General features: G+C 46.1%; 1 protein-coding gene across 2 annotated transcripts; it reads right to left on the reverse strand.

Annotated features, from left to right (window-relative positions):
- Positions 1-1577: 1577 nt before the first annotated feature.
- On the reverse strand, positions 1578-22464 carry LOC124136070. Of its 2 annotated transcripts, XM_046501849.2 has the most exons (4): positions 22401-22464; positions 20174-20498; positions 5897-6234; positions 1578-1610 (listed from the first exon to the last, which is right to left on the reverse strand). In XM_046501849.2, the coding sequence occupies exons 2-3, from the start codon at positions 20496-20498 to the stop codon at positions 5915-5917; spliced, it is 645 nt and encodes a 214-aa protein (XP_046357805.2). In that variant the 5' UTR covers positions 22401-22464; the 3' UTR covers positions 1578-1610; positions 5897-5914. The 2 variants fall into 2 exon arrangements, with proteins under 2 accessions (XP_046357805.2, XP_046357804.2); XM_046501848.2 differs by lacking the exon at positions 1578-1610 and having other exon boundaries at positions 2708-6234.
- Positions 22465-22595: the final 131 nt, after the last annotated feature.

A 22595-nucleotide genomic window follows, 5' to 3' on the forward strand; every position in this document is an offset into this window, starting at 1 on the left:
ATAAACATATGAACTGATAAAAAACTAAAACTAAATCATTTGGTTATATGTTTTCAATAATAATACCAAATACCAAATCCAAATTGTTTTGTAAGTTAATTTGTATTCATTTAACATGTTTTATCAGTGTTTATGTTAGATCAGTACCAGAAGTCTGCGATTCCTCTATTGCAGAAAGATTTGCCCTTTCCCAGGTTGATGGTTCACAACTGTTTATTTGGTTACATACTAGTTTGAACAAGCCCCAATAAAGAAAACAATGCCCGCCTGCACTATATTTTCAAAAGTCATTGCCCAAGAACCAATTCTTTTATTTTTTTAAGCCTTATTGAGGGGGAAATGGTTATTTTTTAACCGCAGAAATGTGCAATTTTAGCTGCATAGTTTTGGTAATTTTAGCATAATTCATATGGGACTGGCACCTCCCTTTTCCAAAAAGCCTTTATCCTGGCTTGTGAGTGAGTTGTTCTCATCTCAATAAACAGACGCAATAAGAAGAGCTGGTTTGGTCGCTTCTTACTGAGCCAGCATAGTTGGTGAGGCCTTCTCTCATCACACCACAAGCTTAAAGCAAATATATATACATACCAATCTCATTACATACATAAAGGTACCTCAATATACTCAAGATTTGGTTCGACTCCCCATTGTTTCCCGAGTCGTCCTACAGATACACACTACTAAAACAGTGACAATCTCATCATACACACACGCACAAACCAACATGGCTAGTGAATCTGTGTGAAAACTCACACTTGTCCACGAACTCAACTTGTCAGCCAGTCAGTGTCATATATTACCAGGTTATTGCATCTTGAGAGTGAGTGAGTGAGTTGGGTTTGAACAGTAGTGAAAAGTAAGCCTGAAATATGATGCAGATCTTGCATGTTTACCCCTTTGGTGAAACCCATGAACACAGGTATTGTGCTGACAAACCCAGAAACAACCAGGTTGAACCAGGATTCAAACCCAGGAACAAGGTTACGAAATGCAACTCTGCACGCCGATTTGAGGCAACTGAGATGACTGAGCAGGATAATGGATGAAGTTGGCACGATGTAAAGCTGGGACCAGACAAACCAATGGTCAAGAGAGGGAGAATATTTGTACAGGATGATACACAATCAGCCTCGTCACAGCTCACGGTCAGTGCTCCATGCGTTTGATTACACACCATTCCTACATCAATTCTAAACACATACATGTTTTGCAGTGTACCTTTTACTTTTAACCAACGCATCGAGCCATGGGCTGGTTTCAGTCCTAGGGAAACTAGTCAGTTCCGAGATTAATCAGCACTCAGATTACATCCCACAAATGGTGCGCTATGTCTGGTGGGGCATATCCCGGAGCTACTCTACATATTGCTTCAACAATATCGTGTATGCAAAACTGATGATTGTCAAAGCTGACAGTTGTCCCATGGTATCTTCCCGAGGCAAGAGTGAGTGTGTGAGTTTGGTTTTACGTTGCTTTTAGCAATATTCCAGCAATATCACGGCGGGGGACACCAGAAATGGGCTTCACACATTGTACCCATGTCGGGAATCGAACTCGGGTCTTCGGCGTGACGAGGGACGCTTTAACCACTAGGCTACCCGACCGCCCCTCCCGAGGCAAGAGAGTTAACTGACTTTAAAAGTCCAGTTTCCACCCTTGCTGAACTAGACTGGAATTTCTGGGCTTGATTGTAGCGCTACCAATGGTTATTATGAGTTATGTCCCTTCTAAGCCTCTCCTATGGACCAATCCAATTCCATCACTTGCATTGGTTTTAAACAAAATGGCAGCACCTAGTCAAGACGATCTGATCAATAATTAAGATCTATATTGTGATAAAACAGGTCTTACATTGCGAAGTGCATCAAATCCTGCAAGCACCTTGATTAAAAACATGAAAAGGTTTGGAAAATATCTGTTGGCGAGTTTGCGTTGCACATACTTTGCAAATCCTGCAATCGACCGAAATCTGCACAACAGTTTCTGAACCGGATTTCGATTTCGTTGCTAGATTTTGATTGGACTATGCATAGACTTGTTAGTCCAGGCTAAATGTAACTCCATAATCATGATAATACCAGCCTAGTTCGGCAAGGGTGGAAACTGGACTTTTATATTCAGTTAACTCTCTTGCCTCGGGAAGATGGTGGTCAACATTGGGTCCGGAGATGGGGTGTTCATCCCGTTTTGAAGAGTACTATTCACAAATGTTATAGACAATTGGGTATACAGGTAAATGTTCAGCAACACTATGAGTTACTCATTTGGTGATATACACAACAAAATTACACAATTACTGAACATGAATTATTAAATCACAAAATACAACCCTTTTGCAAAAAGCTGATAAAGTTCTTCGCTTAACACTCCTTACAATGTCAAAGAAGATGGATGCCTGTTTGATAGTTTTGTAATGACATACTTTGTTTGTTTGTTGTTTAATGCCGCACTCAGCAATATTCCAGCTATATGACGATGGTCTGTAAATAATCGAGTCTGGACCAGACAATCCAGTATTTGACATCATGAGGATCGTTCTACACAAAAACGGATGACATGCATCAATCAATCCCACCCGATCCTACTAGTCGCCTGTTATGACAAGCATAATCCAATATACAGCAAGCATGGGTTGCTGAAGACCTATTCTACCCTGGATCTTCACGGGTTGTAATGATCCATTACTACATATATGACAAATAAGAGATGTTCTTTTATCAGGTTTATTTACAGCATATTTTCAGTAAAAAATACTCACAGGGGATTCCAAGTCAGAAAAAAACCCCAGTGACCCTTGTCCTGAGAGATGGTTAAGTGGATTGGGTGGTTTCTTGGTTAATTTCGTCTGACCATACCAGTCTCTACATCATCTGATGATGGAATGTAAGGTGCACAGGAAATATGGAAATACACAAGTGCTAACTGTATACACACTGATGGAAATGAATAAGGGGACCATTAGTTTTAGACTAAAATGATATGCTATCATGGGTTCTGGTTTTGTCTACCAAAAACTCGTTGGAAACAATGCACACAAACACATCTCAACATTTGATTCTGACAAGTGTTGAATTTGTATGTGCGCTATTTTAGCAGTACTGACCATGCTGACAGTGACGCTTATTTCCCTATATTTATTGCCTTATTCCTTCCCATCAGAATATCATGAATAAAAGTTGCTGTAAACGAGTAAAAAGGAAACATGCTACGTCCATATTATTCTTGATGACAATTGATCTGATTTATTCCAGAATTCATGACAAAGTTATACTACAACAAAGTCAAACCAAGAAATTACACAGGAAAACTTTTCACTTAAAATTTAAAAAGTCACATAGACATATGTGAACTTAGTAAGTCATTGTACAAGATTACTCGACAAACCTGTTTATATCATTCAACAGGATTTATCAAACACATACACGAACGCTGATACAACTTAATTTTGTTTATCCAACATACTCGTTAATCCGACATAATCATATGCAACCAACCATGTCGGATTAACGGGACTTGACTGTATACGTGACCTCATCAACAAACAACTATCCATTAGTAACATACACTTTAACTTATAATGATGATGAGGAGGATGTTGATAATTGCGTCAACAAAATTTTTCTGACTGAGCAAGTTTTCTGGTGTCCAATATAATGCATGTAGTCTTGGAATCAACTGATTCTCACTCCAGATGATAAAATAGACAAAGTATAGAATAATATTTGACAGAGTTCATGAGATGGATGATATTATGGCTCAAGTATTCTAATCCTACTAAATATGCTGCTTGAAACATGCATCACAATCTGTTAAAACGATGCACTCTCTGCAATGTATCAAACCGCAATCTGTGATTGGACAAGAGTCTTCTATAATTTACATTACCTTCATCGAATAATCAGAGCCAGTCTCTAATCATCTATAATCATTTAAAGACAGACAGACAGACAGATCTATTTCGTATATGTGGCCACGAGGCCAATAGTACAATGACATTTTGTTAATCATGTTAATCATTTTGTTAATAATCATTAATAATCATCTACTGACTTGCTCTGAAAATGTGAAGGTCTGTTGCTGCACAATGTTTTGCAGTGAGTGAGTGAGTGAGTGAATTGGGTTTAAAGCCGCTTTGATCAGAATTCTGTATCACGGCATGTCAGGTTATTGTGGGAAGAATGCCCGAAGTGATGCAGGTCTCGGACCGTTACCAAATAGGTGAAACCCACAAGCACTGGTATGGTGTTGACAAACCTAGAAACATAATCAGGGCGATCTTGGTATTATGGGATTCGAACCCACGATCATAGGTTTCTGACAACTCTGTACAGCAAATTGCAGATGACTTGCCCACCCATGCCCTCATTTGGCAATGTAAATCAATATTATATGTGTAGGTTGTCTACGAAGGCACTGTTGTCACTATTGCTAAAGACAGATAGGCTACAGCGTCACCACTTAAAGTCCAAGAAGTTCTAACACAAAGTTGCAGCACTGGGATCCATATATGGGCATAGGTACAAAAGTGAAATAAGCAGGCATCAGGGGTCAAGGTCATGTCTCACTGCTCCCGGGTAAAACATAAGTCTAACTTCAAGCTTATAGAGTATGATGCAAGTCAGTCATTCGTGCAAAAATATCACAGTTAATTCATATGGATAATCACTTCACAACTATGAAACAATAGCCATGGTAAGTATGAAGCATCTGCAAAACACAAGTACAACATGGATCATTTTTAAAACAGAGCATAACATAAGCTACATGCATAAAAAATATAAAGGGGGTCATTTGTACAAGTATCAAAGTGGAAAACAGGAATCTGACTGACATCTTATAAACATGATACACCTTTAACCAATCATTCATTGTACACTCACTCCCCAGGTAGACGAGAATGCAGTTTGACACTGATGACTTTGGTGTAGTGGGTGATCTTTCTTAGAGATCTAAACATCTTAAAAAGCATACATATAAAATGTGACATTTCTTCTAAAAACAGCGTACTTTGAGAAGTTCTGTATGCATAGTGTACTGACCAAACTTCACTCCTGTTTAAGCCTGCATCTTTGTCTCTCCTGGAGCATAAATTTCATAAAATCTCATACCATTCTCAGCTCAAGCAGCATATACACTTCTCCTCCTCAGCTGAAATCAAGCGACTTGGGGGTTCCTATAATACTTGTGCATTTACTTGTAGAGTGATTTATGTTTGACCATATGTAGAACGTTATTTCAGGGACTGCATGTTAGTCTGCCTGCGTATAACAGTTCAGTTGGCTGCTGAAGCACGCTAAGCAAAATATGCTTGATTGTACATGGTATAATATCTCTATTCCAATAGGATTAGTAACCTGGACCCATTTTCTAAATAGCTTTGTTCTAAAATACTAAAACTAGCTCTCCAATTTAATAACAGTTCTTTCATGATTGAAACAAGTGGCGATTATTAGTTCTTGTCTTGTTGCGTTCAATCTCGAACATGTGTACACGTGGTCTTCATCTAAATACATATCTTCCAGCTAAACAGCTGATGGTATCTCCAACAGTTTTTTAATTTGATGTAAACAACTTTACTTCAAATATATCAACAAATGTAGATGAATGCCACACTCTCAGTCAGAGGAGTCATTTTGATTGGTTGTAAATTTCAAGTTCATGAGTGACAGAAATCCTGTGCTATGTTAGTGATACGAGATATAATTCCCTGGGGCATAATCTACAAAGCTAAACTATCATAGATCAAAGTTAATATATCAGGGGTTACTGTCGTCTCAACGCTAAGATGTCTTTGTGGAATAGGGTCCTGCATACTAGAGGATCCACCAAGGTCCAGGTATTTGCAGGGTGTTAATCATAACAGAATAGAAATACAATACCCTGCATTACCAAGGATGCACTCTTGTGTCATGTGTCAGTGTGAGTTTAGCACTACATGCTTGACAATGTCCCAGTCTATAGTGCATTTGTCCTCGCAGGCCCGCAGTGCCTTCACAAATGCCTGGAAGGTGGCTCGCCCTGCCTCGCGCTGTTTCCACTTCAAAAACACATTAAACATCTGCATGTAAGGTGTCGGGGCAGATAATTTGGCCTGTTCAATTTGGGCTTTGGACAAATTAAGTTCTGTGGCGATGAATTCCCATCCATTGCCAAAAGCCTGCACCATCCTGCTTAACTCTTTCTCCTGGATTTTGTCCGTCCTGCGGTCACCGGAAACACTTTCAAACCAGTCCGCTGAAACAACACACAAACAATATCATTCAAGTATTAAACTTCTATTTGTCAGTCAGTAAGAATCTGGACAACATTAAAGTAATAATAGCATATATAATTATTACATCATCATCATCATCATCATCATAATAATATAAGTGTTACTTTTAGTATGCAACCAAGAACAAAAGATGAGTCACATATGTCCAACTAACTTTATGTAAACTTTCAATAGTTTCTGTGGAGAATCTTACAAGATATGATCTTTAAAGTAAAATTTCAGTGAAAAAAAATCATCAAAATCAAAATCCAATAGGGCCGTCACTAAGAAAGATATCCAAAAAGGGCTAAAAGAGTTTGATGAGTTTGAGACAATTCTCAGAAAGTTTGAAAGCATTTCATGCTGAGGATCCAAAGGAGATAGGATTTGAAGACAGGTACCCAAAAAACCCTGTGAAAACCTTGAATCCAATATGGCTGCCAAACCACTTGACCAATGACCAAAGTCAAAGAACAAAAAATGTCAAGGAACTAAAGCAGCAGATACATGCAAGGTTTGAAAGTAATCGGACAAGCAGTTATTATATTTCTAGTTCTGGTACAAAAATCAGCGGAATAATAAATATTAGTAAAATCTAAATATTTTTTACATTTGTATACTTATCCTGCATTACTCCGTATTGCATTTACTGCTGTCTTTGACAGAGAGACGAACTGTGTGAGATCCAGCTGCTGAAGAAAGTTGTCCCAACCAGCCCAGGAGGCAGCGCCCTCTCACAGTCGGCACGTGACCCGGAAGTCATGACGTCACACCAAAAGACATAACTGCTTTAAACATAACATCTGAAACTTCGTGGGGAGGTAGCGTAGCGAAAGGGAGGGCACTTAGACTTCGTAATGCAGGATAAGTATACAAATGTAAAAAATATTTAGATTTTACTAAATTTTTTAACTTATCCTGCATTACTCCGTATTGCATCTTTATCAGACGGCACGGCCGGTGGGCATACCTGCAGATGTGAACCATATTAAACCCTCGTCAAGGTCCGATGAATCCGCACCGCATACAAGTGATGACCGGAACATCTCCGACCATTCCTGTCTTCAGGAAACAAGAGTCGATGCAAAAACGAAACGCCCGAATAGGTAACCGAAATACAATGAGGCGTGTAGCCAAAATATATAACTTACCGAAGAGCGAAAGCGAAACGCAGTAGAGCCCTCTAATCTGAGGCGATAAACACCAGAGAGTTCGACGGGCCCCGCTCAGGGAATCGAAGAATCAGCGGCGTCGGCGGCAAAATCTACGACCAATCCCAAGAGCGAATGTGAAACGCAGGAGAGCCCTCTAGGCTGGAGGCAAGGAACACCGGTGAGGTCGACGGGCACCGCTCAGGTATCAGAGAAGCAGCGGCGTTGGCGTCGGCGCCGGTGTCCACATCAACTACCATTCCTGTCGTCAGGAAACGAGAGTTGATGCAAAAAGTAAAACCCGGACAGGTGACAGCAATAGAATGAGTCGGGTAACCCAAAACTAAAACTGACCTAAGAGCAAATGCGGAACGCAAGAGAGCCGTCTCGTCTGGGGTGATAAACACCAGAGAGGTCGACGGGCCCCGCTCAGGGTATCGGAGAATCAGTGGCGTCGGAGATAGATGACCTGTTGGGCTACAACCAGGGACCAAAACTGTGAACGCCGGCGACAACTTTCAAGGCTACATCACGGAAGTAGTGGTTGGTGAAGGCAGTGTCCGATCGCCACGAACAGGCTTCCCTGAACGACTGGATGGAACAGTATACCGTGAAGAACCAGTGTAAATACGATCGCCCTGATCTCATTTTATTTCAGGTGATAGCCTTTGGGGGGAGGGTCCAATCCGGCGGCTCATAAGCTTTAAGGATGACCGCCCGGAGTCTTTAGATCGTAGAATAACCTTCAGTGCCCTTACTGGGCATAATGACGCTCATCCTCATTCTCGGCACCCACACTGGACGAGGGGGGAGGGGACAAGGAATGATCTATCAGGCTGTCCTGGGAGTTGAGTCTTTACGCTGACGTACCAGTACGGTCCATGATGAACGGCGCCCTGGGTACCGCATTCGAACCGGGCACGGGAGACGTCGAGGGCGTGCTGTACATGGACTCGAGCGGCAGTAGTCAAAACCAGTAGAAACACCCGTCTTCTACTTAAGGTCGTAGAAGGAAGACGAGGGGAGTGGTTCGAAGGGCGTTGAAGACCACATTCAGATCCAACGCAGGCGGTCCGAACTTGGCCTTCAGGTCTTCAAGACTGAATGAGCGCAGCCAGGCCCGTAGGTCGGGAATTTTCGTCTTTCTCCGATCGTCCGGGATGGCCAGAACGGAGTAGATGGCGACCAGGTATGTGGGGGTGGTAAGCCCTTCAACCGACGGGTGCTACGCAAGTACAGTAGGAAGTGATCCAGGATCTGTGGTGACGCTGTCATCGGATCCTGGTGTTTGTCAGAACAAAATGCCTGGAACAAGCATCATTTATCAGCATACAGTCCCCCTGTAGATGGACGGTGGGCTGAAGCATTAGCCTTGGTTGCTCTAGCCGAATAGCCCTTGGCTTTCTGCATGTGTGTCAGGCGTGCAGACGATAACATGCGGGTATGAGGGTGTGGCAACAGACCGTGTGGATGGAGCAGAAGGTTGGACCACACCGGAAGTTCCAGGGGTTGTCTCTGGCTATGTTTCGGAGGTCGATAACCCAACTTCTGGCTGACCAATAAGGCGAGACCAAAGTCAATGGCAGGGGTCGAGTGGCCTGGATCTCTGAAGAACCGTGGGAGGGAGAACCGGAGTCGGAAAAGCGTACGCGCGTAATCCTTCTCAGGAACGATGGAAGGCTTCGACTGCCACAGCGGTCCATGATGAACGGCGCCCTGGGTACCGCATTCGAACCGGGCACGGGAGACGTCGAGGGCGTGCTGTACATGGACTCGAGCGGCAGTAGTCAAAACCAGTAGAAACACCCGTCTTCTACTTAAGGTCGTAGAAGGAAGACGAGGGGAGTGGTTCGAAGGGCATTGAAGACCACATTCAGATCCAACGCAGGCGGTCCGAACTTGGCCTTCAGGTCTTCAAGACTGAATGAGCGCAGCCAGGCCCGTAGGTCGGGAATTTTCGTCTTTCTCCGATCGTCCGGGATGGCCAGAACGGAGTAGATGGCGACCAGGTATGTGGGGGTGGTAAGCCCTTCAACCGACGGGTGCTACGCAAGTACAGTAGGAAGTGATCCAGGATCTGTGGTGACGCTGTCATCGGATCCTGGTGTTTGTCAGAACAAAATGCCTGGAACAAGCATCATTTATCAGCATACAGTCCCCCTGTAGATGGACGGTGGGCTGAAGCATTAGCCTTGGTCGCTCTAGCCGAATAGCCCTTGGCTTTCTGCATGTGTGTCAGGCGTGCAGACGATAACATGCGGGTATGAGGGTGTGGCAACAGACCGTGTGGATGGAGCAGAAGGTTGGACCACACCGGAAGTTCCAGGGGTTGTCTCTGGCTATGTTTCGGAGGTCGATAACCCAACTTCTGGCTGACCAATAAGGCGAGACCAAAGTCAATGGCAGGGGTCGAGTGGCCTGGATCTCTGAAGAACCGTGGGAGGGAGAACCGGAGTCGGAAAAGCGTACGCGCGTAATCCTTCTCAGGAACGATGGAAGGCTTCGACTGCCACAGCGGTCGTATCCGGCACAGGTGGAATGGAAGACGACAGCTGGCCACATTCAGATATGAGGCAAACAGATCTAGGGTTGGGGTGTCGACCGTTTGACATAATCTGGCCCGAGGCGCCGGAAAGCGTGAGGCGTCGGAGAGCTTGAGGCGCCTGGAACGCCGAAGATGGTGATTCTCGGGGGCGCCGGTTGAGTTTGTAGCGCCGGGAGAGGGGCGTGTACTCTGGGTCCGCAAACACCACACTACGGTGACGTTGTCAGTGGACACGATCAACAGGGCGTGACCGAGAATGCACTGTCAGCAAGTGACGTCCTGGATAAGCCTTTATCTAGAGGCTGTTGCTGTGCCAATGGTGTTGATCTCTGGATCACAGGTGGTCACAATGTGGGCTGGTGTGGGCCACTAGCCACTGACAAGGTGGCAGGGGAGGTAGTCAGCAACAGGGGTCTGCGATTGCGTACCGTCGGTACGATTCGGAAAAAGGTGTGATCGCCTGCGAGCCAACCTCAAGTAGACGAAGTAAACCAGCTTCACAATCGACCGCCGGGGCATCGACGTAACCGGGTAGTAGGAAGCCGAGGCAATATGGCCATTGCACGAAGTAATGAGATCGTTTTCATCCCTGAAGCGGCGTATAAGTACTCCTGTTCTTATATCGAGGTGACGATGGAGGACGACAACACGATACGAGGCAGGTATGCAACAGGGGTCAGTGGGACGGCCGAGGGACTTTAAGTATCAAATCGACACTGTGTCCGGTAGTCAAGGCGGAAGATAGGAAGGTGTCGTAGTCGAAAAGATCAAACCGGACGAAGGAAGGCGATCTTTTCCATCCCTTGAACGCCTATAGGCGCTATCGTTCTTATAGCGAAGGGTTAATGAAACAAGGTTCCTCGTGACAGCCGTGTTGGTAGAGGAGGTCTATTGTTTCCAACATCCGTGCATGGATGGACTGCGACAGGCGCCTGGTTGAGTGGTATCACCAAGCGTACAGGTAGACATGGAAACCAATCTGTAGAAATACATGGCACCCCTTGCCATGGTAAGTTGACCTAAATCCGGTCGGAGTTGTTGACAGTCCGAGTACTTGACACGTGACATGTAAATCACTCTGCGCAGTAGCCGAGAAAACCGCCTTGGAGACGGAACTGAGGTGCAAACTCCACACACAGACAATCCTCAATGAACTGTGTGAGAGACGCGCAAGTGGTGTACCCGAGTTTTGCGATAAAACACGGAACCCCATGCACGTTGTGGAAAACCCGGGGAGCGCCGAGGAAGAGTCTCTTTCAGGAACGCTGGCGCTAGGGTAGAACAGCGTTGATGTCGGCGATGTCGACGAAGTAAACTCTTTGTAAGTGGATGTCGTCGTCGAATCTGATACAGACGCTGTTCACATGACGCTCTGTTTCGATGGAAACCCGCAGGTCATCTCTCCGGAATCATACCGCTTTAAACGACGGGATTATGGATAACGTCTCAGGGGGCAAGTTGAATCAGACCAACTGTCTATTGGTTGAAATGATTCCACCCAGGAAGTAGAACGATAGTCATGATCCCGAAGACCGACGGGAGAGTAGCGACAGGAGTGGCGACAGTTGTTTCACCATGCTTCTCCGTGTGACGAGTTATGAGACGGCAGCAAGAGAAGAGGGCAGTGGCGCCGGGGAGGCGATTGCCGATGGTGCCCCTTAAGCCGCAGTAGAAGATCGGATGGTCGGCTCGTTGATCTGAGCTTGATAAAGCTTGTTGATCTGAAGCTTGTTGAGCGCCGAAGACATCAGAGGATGCGGAGGCGCCGGAGCGCGGAGACATCAGAGGTGCCTGAGGCGCCGAGACATCGGAGGCGCCGGGAGTGCTGAGTCATCAGAGGCGCCAGAGGCGCCAAGACATCAGAGGCGCCGAGTCATCTGAGGCGCCGGGAGCGCCAGGACATTGGAGGCGCCGAGTCATCGGAGGCGCCGGGAGCGCCGGGACATCAGAGGCGCCGGAGGCGCCGAGACATCGGAGGCGCCGGAGACACCAGCGTTGACGGTGTTGGAGACCGTGAACAGCCGTATGTCGTGCCAGGGAGGCGCCGAGACATCAGAGGCGCCGAGTCATCGGAGGCGCCGGGAGCGCCGGGACATCAGAGGCGCCGGAGGCGCCGGGAGGGCCAGGAGCACCGAGAGCGCCGGGACATCAGAGGCGCCGGAGGCGCCGGGACATCAGAGGCGCCGGGGGCGCCGAGCCATCGGAGGCGCCGGAGACATCAGCGTTGACGGTGTTGGAGACCGTGAACGGTCGTATGTCGTGCCAGGGAGGCGCCGAGACATCAGAAGCGCCGAGTCATCGGAGGCGCCGGGACATCAGAGGCGCCGGAACATCAGAGGCGCCAGGAGCGCCGGGACATCAGAGGCGCCGTGGAGACCGTGAACGGTCGTATGTCGTGCCAGGGAGGCGCCGAGACATCAGAGGCGCCGAGTCATCGGAGGCGCCGGGAGCACCGAGAGCGCCGGGAGCGCCGGGACATCAGAGGCGCCGGGGGCGCCGGAGACATCAGCGTTGATGGTGTTGGAGACCGTGAACGGTCGTATGTCGTGCCAGGGAGGCGCCGAGACATCAGAGGCGCCGGGACATCGGAGGCGCGGGGAGCGCCGAGAGCGCCGGGACATCAGAGGCGCCGGAGGCATCAGCGTTGACGGTGTTGGAGACCGTGAACGGTCGTATGTCGTGCCAGGGGAGGCAGACTCTACGTTGGTAGCCGCCATGAAGCTCCGCTGAGCGCTGCTGCCGTCAACGTAGGTGGGGGTCGACGAGCACGTTGAGCGAGGTGTGTCCTGGATACTTGCATGAGCTGAAGGATCACAGCGACGAATGACTGCAACATCGGCACTGCCTTGTGAAAGTACAGGGCGTCGTACAATCACGGCAGAAAGGGGCGGCCCCGACCAGATTTGTTCCCGCGGCAACAAGTGCAGCGAGGCAGAAAATCTGGAATTTAAGCAAAACTTTTACAAACCTGTAGAGGTTATGAATTCTCTGATGAAATCCTCCTTGGGGCACTTATTGCATTTTCCTTGCTCAAGAAAATCTAAATGACATAGTTGTAACCATTTTCCTTAATAAAAAATGTTACCACACAAAAAACTTCGTTTTTGTATGATATACGACCACCCTTACGGGGCCTCACCCCCAACGGCGCCTCACGCCAGGGGGAGCAACTCTCACCCAAATCACTTTCCATATGTCAAATGATGACGGAATGTGGGGAGGTGGGTGGCCGTGCCCCAAGGAGGATTTCATCAGAGAATTCATAACCTCTACAGGTTTGTAAAATTCTCTTTCTGATTAAATCCTCCTTGGGGCACTTATTGCATCAAGACAGACTCCCAAAGATAATCTAGGAAGTGGCATCCGTCAGCAACAGGCGTAAATAAATACATCGTATTTGATTATTCAACAGAATAAAATATTGAGTTCAATAAATGGAACCAACCTTATCATGAGGCACCACCGTCGAAAGGCGGGGGCTAGAGACAGGGCGTGGTCGACCATTTATTATGATAAAGCCTGTTTTTGCGGCTTGTCATAAGTTGAGAACTCGAAACACCTCCCACCCCCCCACACTTTTTTTGAACAAGTGATATAAGGGCGTAGATCACGAGAGACCATAACCAGCGCTGAGCTAGGCCAGAGGGTCCCCGAGGATCGAAGGAGTGCGTGCGCAAAATACGAGTATTATCGAGTAGTAAGGACTGATATTTATCGACCGCAGAAGATAAAATCCGGACCATTACTGAGCAGTATAACCGGAAGACTGTCTAAAATCTCGAATGCTCAATCAGCTAGAGATTAGAACTTTGCCCAGTTCGGAGAACTGACTGACCAAGCCGAGTACGCTCGCTTGAGTGTTTGTCGAGTTGGTAAGGTTTGATGAATCGTGCTCGGCTGGCTCCAAATAGCCGCGGAGCAGATCTGCTCAATGGGCAGAGCCGCGGCGTACGCTTTTGAGGCAGCCACTGCTCTAACCTAATGAGCCTTCAACCTGGTAGGGGGGTCCCTGCCTGTAAGCGTATACGCTGTACAAATGGTTGAAACTATCCACCTCGAGATAGATTGTTTACTCGCAGGTGAGCCAACCTTCCTACCGCAGTAACAGCAAAATAGTTGGTTATCCTTACAGACACCCATATTTCTGCTGATATAGGCCTTGAGAGTCGTGCGGACATCCAAGACATGAGCATGTCTTGCAGTGGTCCCCGACGAGGAAGGCTGTGAAAGAGCAGGTAGCTCAATAGGAGCCGTTCACGTGGAATCGTGTGCGACCCTAGGACGGTAATAGTCCGGTAGACGAAAACTGACTGTCCCGGTGATATTTATCGACCCCATGGAAGACAGTTATTTTGGGATCGGCTGACATAACACGAATGTCGCCTACCCGTCTGCCGGACGTTACCACCACAAGGAACGCCGTCTCCCAGCTCAACAGCTGAAGAGAGAGAGACGACAGATCCCGAAAGGAAGGACCGGAAAGCCAATCGAGAATGATTGACAAGTCCCAAGGGGGACTGATCTGCCGGACTGGCGGTCGGATCCTGTCCACACCTGCTAAAAAGCGCTGCACTAATGGGTGTGCACCCAGAAGTGCCCCGTCGACAGGGACGTGAAAAGCTGCGATAGCTGTAGAGTACCCTCGGACTGTTGATGCGGCCAGGCCGTCATCTAGTCGCGACTGGAGAAACTCAAGCACGGATACGAGATCTGCAGAAAAAAGATCTGCAATCCCTCTATCGACACACCAGGGCGCATAGCAGGCCTATCTATCGTACTGAACGTTTGTCGAATCCCTCCGCGAAGCCAGTATTGTGTTTGCAACTCGTGCAGGAATACCGCTCTTCTGGAGGCGATTCCTGACAGTGGCCAAGCCACCCATTGAATCCTGAGATTCGGGTGGAGGGCCCCGTTCTGGGATAGGAGGTCCGGTCGTAAAGGTAATATAACAGGAGGCTGAGCCAGAAACCTGAGTATTACTGGAAACCCACTCGGCGCCGACTAAAGAGGTGCCAGGAGCACAATTAGTCGCGCAGGCTGAGTGCCTAGCTGAGACAGGACCTTGGAAATCAGAGGTACTGGGGAGAATGCCCACAGAACTGTCCGTCCAATCTAGCTGAAAGGCGTCCGACCTCGGGTCGTGGACTCGGAAGCAGAACATTGGTGTCTGGTTATTTAACCCAGACGCAAACAGATCCACCTGTAACGACCTGTATAACAGGGAGAAAATCCCGAATATCCCCGGGTCGAGCCTCCACTCGTGAGGAGCGAGGATCCGGCAAGACAGAGCGTCCGCACGGACGTTGTCCACCCCCGGGAGATAAACAGGTAACACCCTGATATCGTGAGAGTCGCACTATAGTAGGAACTGCCACGTCTTTCGTCGAAGCGACGGAGACGCCGTTCCCCCCTGCTTCCGGATGTAAGTCATCGCCGTTTGGTTGTCCATCTCTAGACGAACCACTTGGCCACGAAGCAGATCCGGGAAGCGTTGGAACACCAACCTGACCGCTCTCAGTTCTAGCACATTGATATGCAGTTTGATCTCCTGCTGGGACCATAGTCCCTAGGCAGTGTGATCATTCAGAACGCCTCCCAAGCCAGAGAGTGATGCGTCTGTTTGAACTGTGAGAGACGGAACGGGAGTGTCGAGGGGGAGCCCCCTGGGACAGATTCCAAGCAGGTGTGGACGTCTGACCCGTGCGTTAGCGTAGGAGGGGACAATTGGAGAGGCCCGCTTACGCGGTTTTAACGCTTGGTACCTCCAACAAGGCCTTATGAGTCTTTGATGGAAGTATACAATTGAGCAGCCTCTCGGACCACCTGCTGAGCCCCAGGGAAGAGGGTGGCACCCTCTTATACGGCAAAGCAAGTAGGTCTTGGCGTGTGTAAGTCGAGTATTTACATACCGACATGCACCGCCTGCGCATGCCGATAACAGCGCACATCATCTGCGAGGCACAGCTACGAATAGCGTCCCGCGCAAGATAACTGAACTTCCGTTAGTTGTGCGGCCAACTCTGAAGAGTCGGCCGGCCCCTCTCCCGCTGACTCCCTCTGTACAGCCGACAGATACGCGAAGTGTACGGACACACGGAGCTGTTGGCATGCATTATGATATTGCTCCTCGAAGCATATGTAAGCAGCCTTCAACTCCGCACCGCACACGGGAAAGGGGGGGCAACCGCCGGCCCTGCTTGACCTTAGTCAAGTTGGGTGTCTCAGACTCTGGCATGGGCGCAGCCACCTGAGGCAGTACCTGGACAATCCTGTCCCGCACGTGTCTCTGCACCCGGCACGAGGCCGAGGCCAAGTCCCGGTGCCGAGGTGACGGAGGTTCAAGGGAACCCACCTGGCACTGGGCTAGGTATCCACTAGTGAAAGCCTTGGCCTCGGAAGAGGCGTCTGGCTCCGCTAGGGAAAATTGTGCGTCGGTAGTGCACGGGCCGTTGCCCGCCACCACTACGCTTGGGAGCGACCTCGAGCCGGAGCCGAAGCTCGGTCTCGGATCGTCCCCGAGACAAAGGGAACCAACCTGGACCCGGGCTAGGTATCCACTAGTGGAAGCCTCAGCCTCGGAAGAGGCGTCTGGCTCCGCTAGGGAAAATTGTGCGTCGGTAGTGCACGGGCCGTTGCCCGCCACCACTACGCTTGGGAGCGACCTCGAGCCGGAGCCGAAGCTCGGTCTCGGATCGTCCCCGAGACCAAGGGAACCCCCCTGGCTCCGGGCTACGAATCCACTAGTGAAAGCCTCGGCCTCAGAAGAGGCGTCTGGCTCCGCTAGGGAAAAATTGTGCGTCGGTAGTGCACGGGCCGGCGCCCGCCACCCCTCCGCTGGGGAGCGACCTCGAGACGGCGCCGAAGCCGGGTCTGAGATCGTCCCCAAGACCAAGTGGCCTGCCTCGGCCGACGCCGGGCATATCACAAGGTCTCGAAGCCGCGTCCGGCGCCGACAACGGGGAAGGCTCGGTCCGCATCTCCTCTCGGAGCTGAGACTTTACCTCCTCCATCATCGACGCCATCTGCGACTTAAGTAACGCAGAAAAGTCTGCCAAAGACAGTGCAGGAGAGGGTGCAGTGCTTACTACGGGGACCCTCGAGAGGGAGCGGGGGAGACAATCTCGGCAGCTTTTTTACCCTTTTTAGATGGGGAGGGGGGGGGGGATGTCTTAGTAGATCTGATATCTACCCCCGCCTTTAATAGACCTCTTTAAAGTGGAACAAGTCAACTTGTCTCTTTTTGGGGGCCCCGGGGGGTAAAGGCAATGTCCTCCGCCAGACATATTAGGCAGCGTTCGTGCCTGTCTTAGAACAACCAGTACACAGTTTGAAGGTCTTGTAAACAAGACCGTAATTTCTGAGGTGGGCGGGAAGGGTATCAACGTGTATCAGTGCGATTTAAAGATCGGAAAGATACGTGCATAAATTGTGAAACTAGAAGCAAAGGCGTAATGTAGAATGCGATTTGTAACGCGATACTAATAGCCAATGTCGTAGTATAATTATAACACCAAAGGGGCGTGTTACACGCTAAGGTGTAAAACCCGTAAAAAAGGTAAGTGTAGTTTATGAATTAACACACCACCTTGGGTTTTGTAAAGGAAAAAATTGTAGACCAATGCTGTATGATATAACAAAACCCCAAGCCGTTTCTTAATGGCCTTGGTGTTACATGTATCAGCCCGTGGAACTACAATATGGACGCCATTACGGCCATTTGAATTCAAAGGTACCGTGCACGTGGCGTATTATTACAACTCTATAACTTCACAATGCGAGGTATTACGCCTTTGCAATGAAAGAAATGTACCATACATACAGTTTGGTCAGCCATGGTTCTTGTCGAACGATAGATTTCTCTTATTTTGTCTTGTGTGAAAAATCAACACGTCTGTCTCTTACAGATGACATAAGGAAAGTGATTTGGGTGAGAGTTGCTCCCCCTGGCGTGAGGCGCCGTTGGGGGTGAGGCCCCGTAAGGGTGGTCGTATATCATACAAAAACGAAGTTTTTTGTGTGGTAACATTTTTTATTAAGGAAAATGGTTACAACTATGTCATGTAGATTTTCTTGAGCAAGGAAAATGCAATAAGTGCCCCAAGGAGGATTTAATCAGAAAGAGAAATAACTATGTGGCAAAGCCACAAAGTGCGGGAAGCATAATGTGATTCAGAAACTTTGTATTTCAATGAAGTTTATGAGATCAAACAATGACGCTAAAAGGTAGCGAAAAAGCATAGCTTTAAGCAAACACATAACCATGTGGCCAATCACAGAGTATGGGAAGCATAATGTGATTCAGAAACTTTGTATTTCAATGAAGTTTATGAGATCAAACAATGACGCTAAAAGGTAGCGAAAAAGCATAGCTTTAAGCAAACACATAACCATGTGGCCAATCACAAAGTATGGGAGACATAATGTAACTCAAAAACTTCGTATTATATTGAAGTTTATGAGAAGAAACAATTACGCTGAGAGGTAGCGAAAAGGCAAGGCTTTAAGCACACCAAAACAACATACATAAATGTAATGTATTACCCAAGCCAAAGAGAGAATTCAAAACGCAGAACACGACATTACGTGGCCACGTGGTGAATGGCCAAAATGGCGGGAAAGAAAACAAAATGGCGGGAACAACATTGCGCCCGTAAATTACTGTGACGTGAGCCACAGACGAGCGATAAACGTTACAATTTACGAATGGGAAGACCCTAAGGTCACGGCCCATAACAGATAACAATGTAGCAGCATATAATGAATGTAGAAACACGCAAAATATAAAAAACATATAATAAGCTTTAATTTCCACAAGGGATACAAAGTACGTCCGTCCGTGGAGGTGACAAAGCAGTTATGTCTTTTGGTGTGACGTCATGACTTCCGAGTCACGTGCCGACTGTGAGAGGGCGCTGCCTCCTGGGCTGGTTGGGACAACTTTCTTCAGCAGCTGGATCTCACACAGTTCGTCTCTCTGTCAAAGACAGCAGTAAATGCAATACGGAGTAATGCAGGATAAGTTAAAAAATATAAATAATAATAATAATAATAAATCGCACGATTACAATAGGGATCTACAGCATTTTGGCTTGGAGGCCTAATAATAATAGCAGTAGCAGCAGCATATATAATCCGAAAAACAAAATATGCACATTGAATCCCAAATCTAACCATGTTAACTACACATGAACCAATTTTCATCATATATTCAACAAAAATGGTTGGCCTTAAGACATGTAAGAAGTTAATATAGTCTTAAAGCAAATATTGCAGAAATGGAACATACATCATATATATGTTAAGACCACTACTATCAGAATACATGTATCAAATTTCTGATATTTGGAACAAAATTGACTGAGTTAGAGTAATAGCTTAAACAGCATGTGAAGTTTCAGCTTCCCTGGTCCAGTGGTTTTGAGAAGCTGCCAATGGATGCCTGACAAGTAGACCATACCATAATCACACTTGACTTTCAGTCAGGTGAGCTAAAACTCAATTGAGTTTAACGCCGCTTTTAACATTATTCCAGTTATATCACGGCATGTCACCTACAATCATAGGTTTCTGGCGTGTCCAAGGGGCGCAACTCTGCACAGCAAATCACGGCGCCTCAGACAACTTGGCCACCCATGCCCCCCTCATAAGGAATAATAACTGAGCAAATCTGTAGTTGTTGTTTTTAAAAATAAATTCACTGAGAATGTTTTGGGGGTGGGGAAATGGGTAGTGAAAAGACCTTGAAACTCCCTGTCGAGCACAGTCAGCCATACAGCTCCTCTCTTCCACCAGTGCTTCAAATTTTGAACACGAATTTCAGTCACAATTTTCCCTCTTTTTTGTGTGAATATTTTGAGATTAAGTTGCTACAAATATGTATTTAACCTTGAAGCAAAACGAAATGTTAATTCCTTACACTTAAATTAGACAAGGGGAAACCCTGATAGTAACAGATAAGCTAACTTTGTTCGAAAAATATACTTATATGAATATCAACAATGTTTTTTAAGGTACTTTATTTGCCGGTCCCCAGGGTCTGGCAGTCACATGAATTACCGGTCAAAGCATAATTTAACAGTAAAAAAACTGGTAATTACCAGTAAACGTGAACTCTGTGTGATTGACTGAATATCATGGGTAAGGATAAAATATCAAACAGTTTAAGAGAAAGGCAACAATGGCCTAAACTCTTTCATTTAATATAAATATAATTTTCATTATTACCTTCCGCAGCTTCAGAAACGAGAACAGTGTTGACGAGAGTTTCCGCAACATGTCTGTATCCAGCATCTTTAATCGCATCCAAAAACACTGTATAACCATTGCGACCTGAGTTGAATAATTTAGTCAGAAAGACTTCAATCCTCCTACTTCGTATATTTGGCATGGCATTTCTTACTTCTTCCATGTCATCTACAGAGAAAATACCACTCTGAAACATCTTATCAACTAAATCTTTTCCATCAAGTTCACTTTTAAGGAGTTCATAGTTCAACTGTAAACGTTTCTCATCCTCTGGAGGAAGTCTGCCTCTCTGCTGAGTTGCCATCTGTGAAGAAACATACACATGATAAACACACGTCACATAGAACAGTAGAAAGTTAAAATATAGTTCTGCTACATGATTACTGTACAAGGTTAATATTCAGACCATACACACATTTCATATTTCTTCATTCATTATTTATCGGAGCACCTTTGGAACACAGTACCACAACTTCTTGTGAGAATGATCTCTGCCGTAGGCCCCGTGTCTCAAAGACAAGTAACCAGTTTTTGTGAGAATCTATCAAACTCAAACTCGTGACCTTCTGATTGTTAGCCGAACAGCTAGCCAACTGAGCTATCTCCACATTGTGAAACCTAGTGCAAATTTACCAAGCCATGCCTAGACGTTACGGAACTGAACGGAAAGGGTCGAGAGGTGATGGACACTTACGAAGGTTACGAGTAGACATGGGGTCTTGTGACTTTAGTCTACGGAAACTCACGAGTGATCTTGATGCCATTTCATAATCTACAAGATACTGAGTGGTAAGGAATGAGCCAATATGGCGGGAACAGCTCCTAGCGTCAGACGTTGAATTCACGAGTACTCATCATGCTCATGAATGACTATGTTAATAATTCAATGGTTGATTTTGTCACAGAATTGTGTGGGAGGGAATATTGTAAGGATAACGTGGATCATAGTAAGGAACTAGGAAGGTATAAGCATGACTTCTGACTATACAAGTGATAGTCAGATTTTCAATCATTACAAACAAAGCGTAGTCATAGTTAGTGAAAGTGGCTTAGGTGGAAAATCCATGACAGTTAAGTTTCCTGTAGCCAAAACTTTGACATCAAACAACTTCATCCTTGTCACTCGATCACTCGAAGAATAAATGCAAATGAAAGTAAAAACAATAAAAACATGCTTACGCATGTGCAAAGTCCTCATATAAATACCTAATAATCTGCATTCCTGAGCATAATAATGAAAACTATCAAATCAAAAAAATAAAATATCCATATTAGTTCCCATTTACAATCCATTCATCAACATGAGTTTAGAAAAAAACAAAAAATATGTATATTGGACATATAAATGCCTTCATAAACTGGTGCCTGTTATAAACATGATAACATGCGCCACCGCAGGCTATATTTAGTGAATGAATATTGAAAACTCTCAACCTCGCTGAGCTTACTCAGTGAACTAGTATGTAGATATGACAGATCACTGAGAGGAGCTTATGCACACTTGATGACCCGTGACGCCACAGGGCATTGTTTCGCCGGTGTATCTGGCAACAAATTATCACAAATTATGTCAAAGGGTACTATGACATGTTTGAAATGTTTGTGGTACTGTATTCTAAAGGTAGGCATATTTATCTACCTAATGTATATATTCTTAGAGTGGAAGTTAGGATCCGGGTGTTATGTGAAGGGATCTAAATAGATCAGCAATAGAGTTTGTCAGCTGACTAAACATGTTAAAATGGTTAAGCGAACTGACATTTGCAGAAAAACAAGTACGTTCACAATCATTACTGTGTTTGACACATATCAATATCACATATCATAAAAATACTAAAATATCTTCCCAATATATCTTTGACCATGACAACACCCGTAGGTCAGAACATACAGAAAACTATCGTTATTGATCATGACAGCTGATGAATCACAGGTCCCTGACTGGCAAACACATGTTGGAACTACCTCGCCTTATCTCTGAGTCACAATCAATATAACGTACATCTGGGGCAGATATGTATATTTATATATTTCCTTACAAGAAGCAGGTTTGTGTTTGCTGTAAGGTTATCCGGTTGTTCCTCGCTAATTATGTCGGGTTCTTCGACAATATGTGACTGATCGTCTATGAATTGATATACAACAGTTGGATAAATATGGGCCCGATATTTACATATCTACGCCTCCTTGTCTTTCACAAGCTTACCTTTCAAACGTTCAATCCAAGGTAACATACACAGCTGGGTCAGCTGAAGAAACCGGAAGGCAGGTGCTATGGGAGCGGTTATTATATATAATACACAATGAAAATGAGTCATGAATCACCTGATTGATAGTAAAACAAAATATGGAAATTGAACTGGACATTTTTCATTAATGGAATGCCATGTAATCCTTACGC

This window comes from Haliotis rufescens, unplaced genomic scaffold, assembly GCF_023055435.1.
Source record: "Haliotis rufescens isolate VD_foot unplaced genomic scaffold, xgHalRufe1.0.p SCAF_44, whole genome shotgun sequence".
Lineage (NCBI taxonomy): Eukaryota > Metazoa > Mollusca > Gastropoda > Lepetellida > Haliotidae > Haliotis > Haliotis rufescens.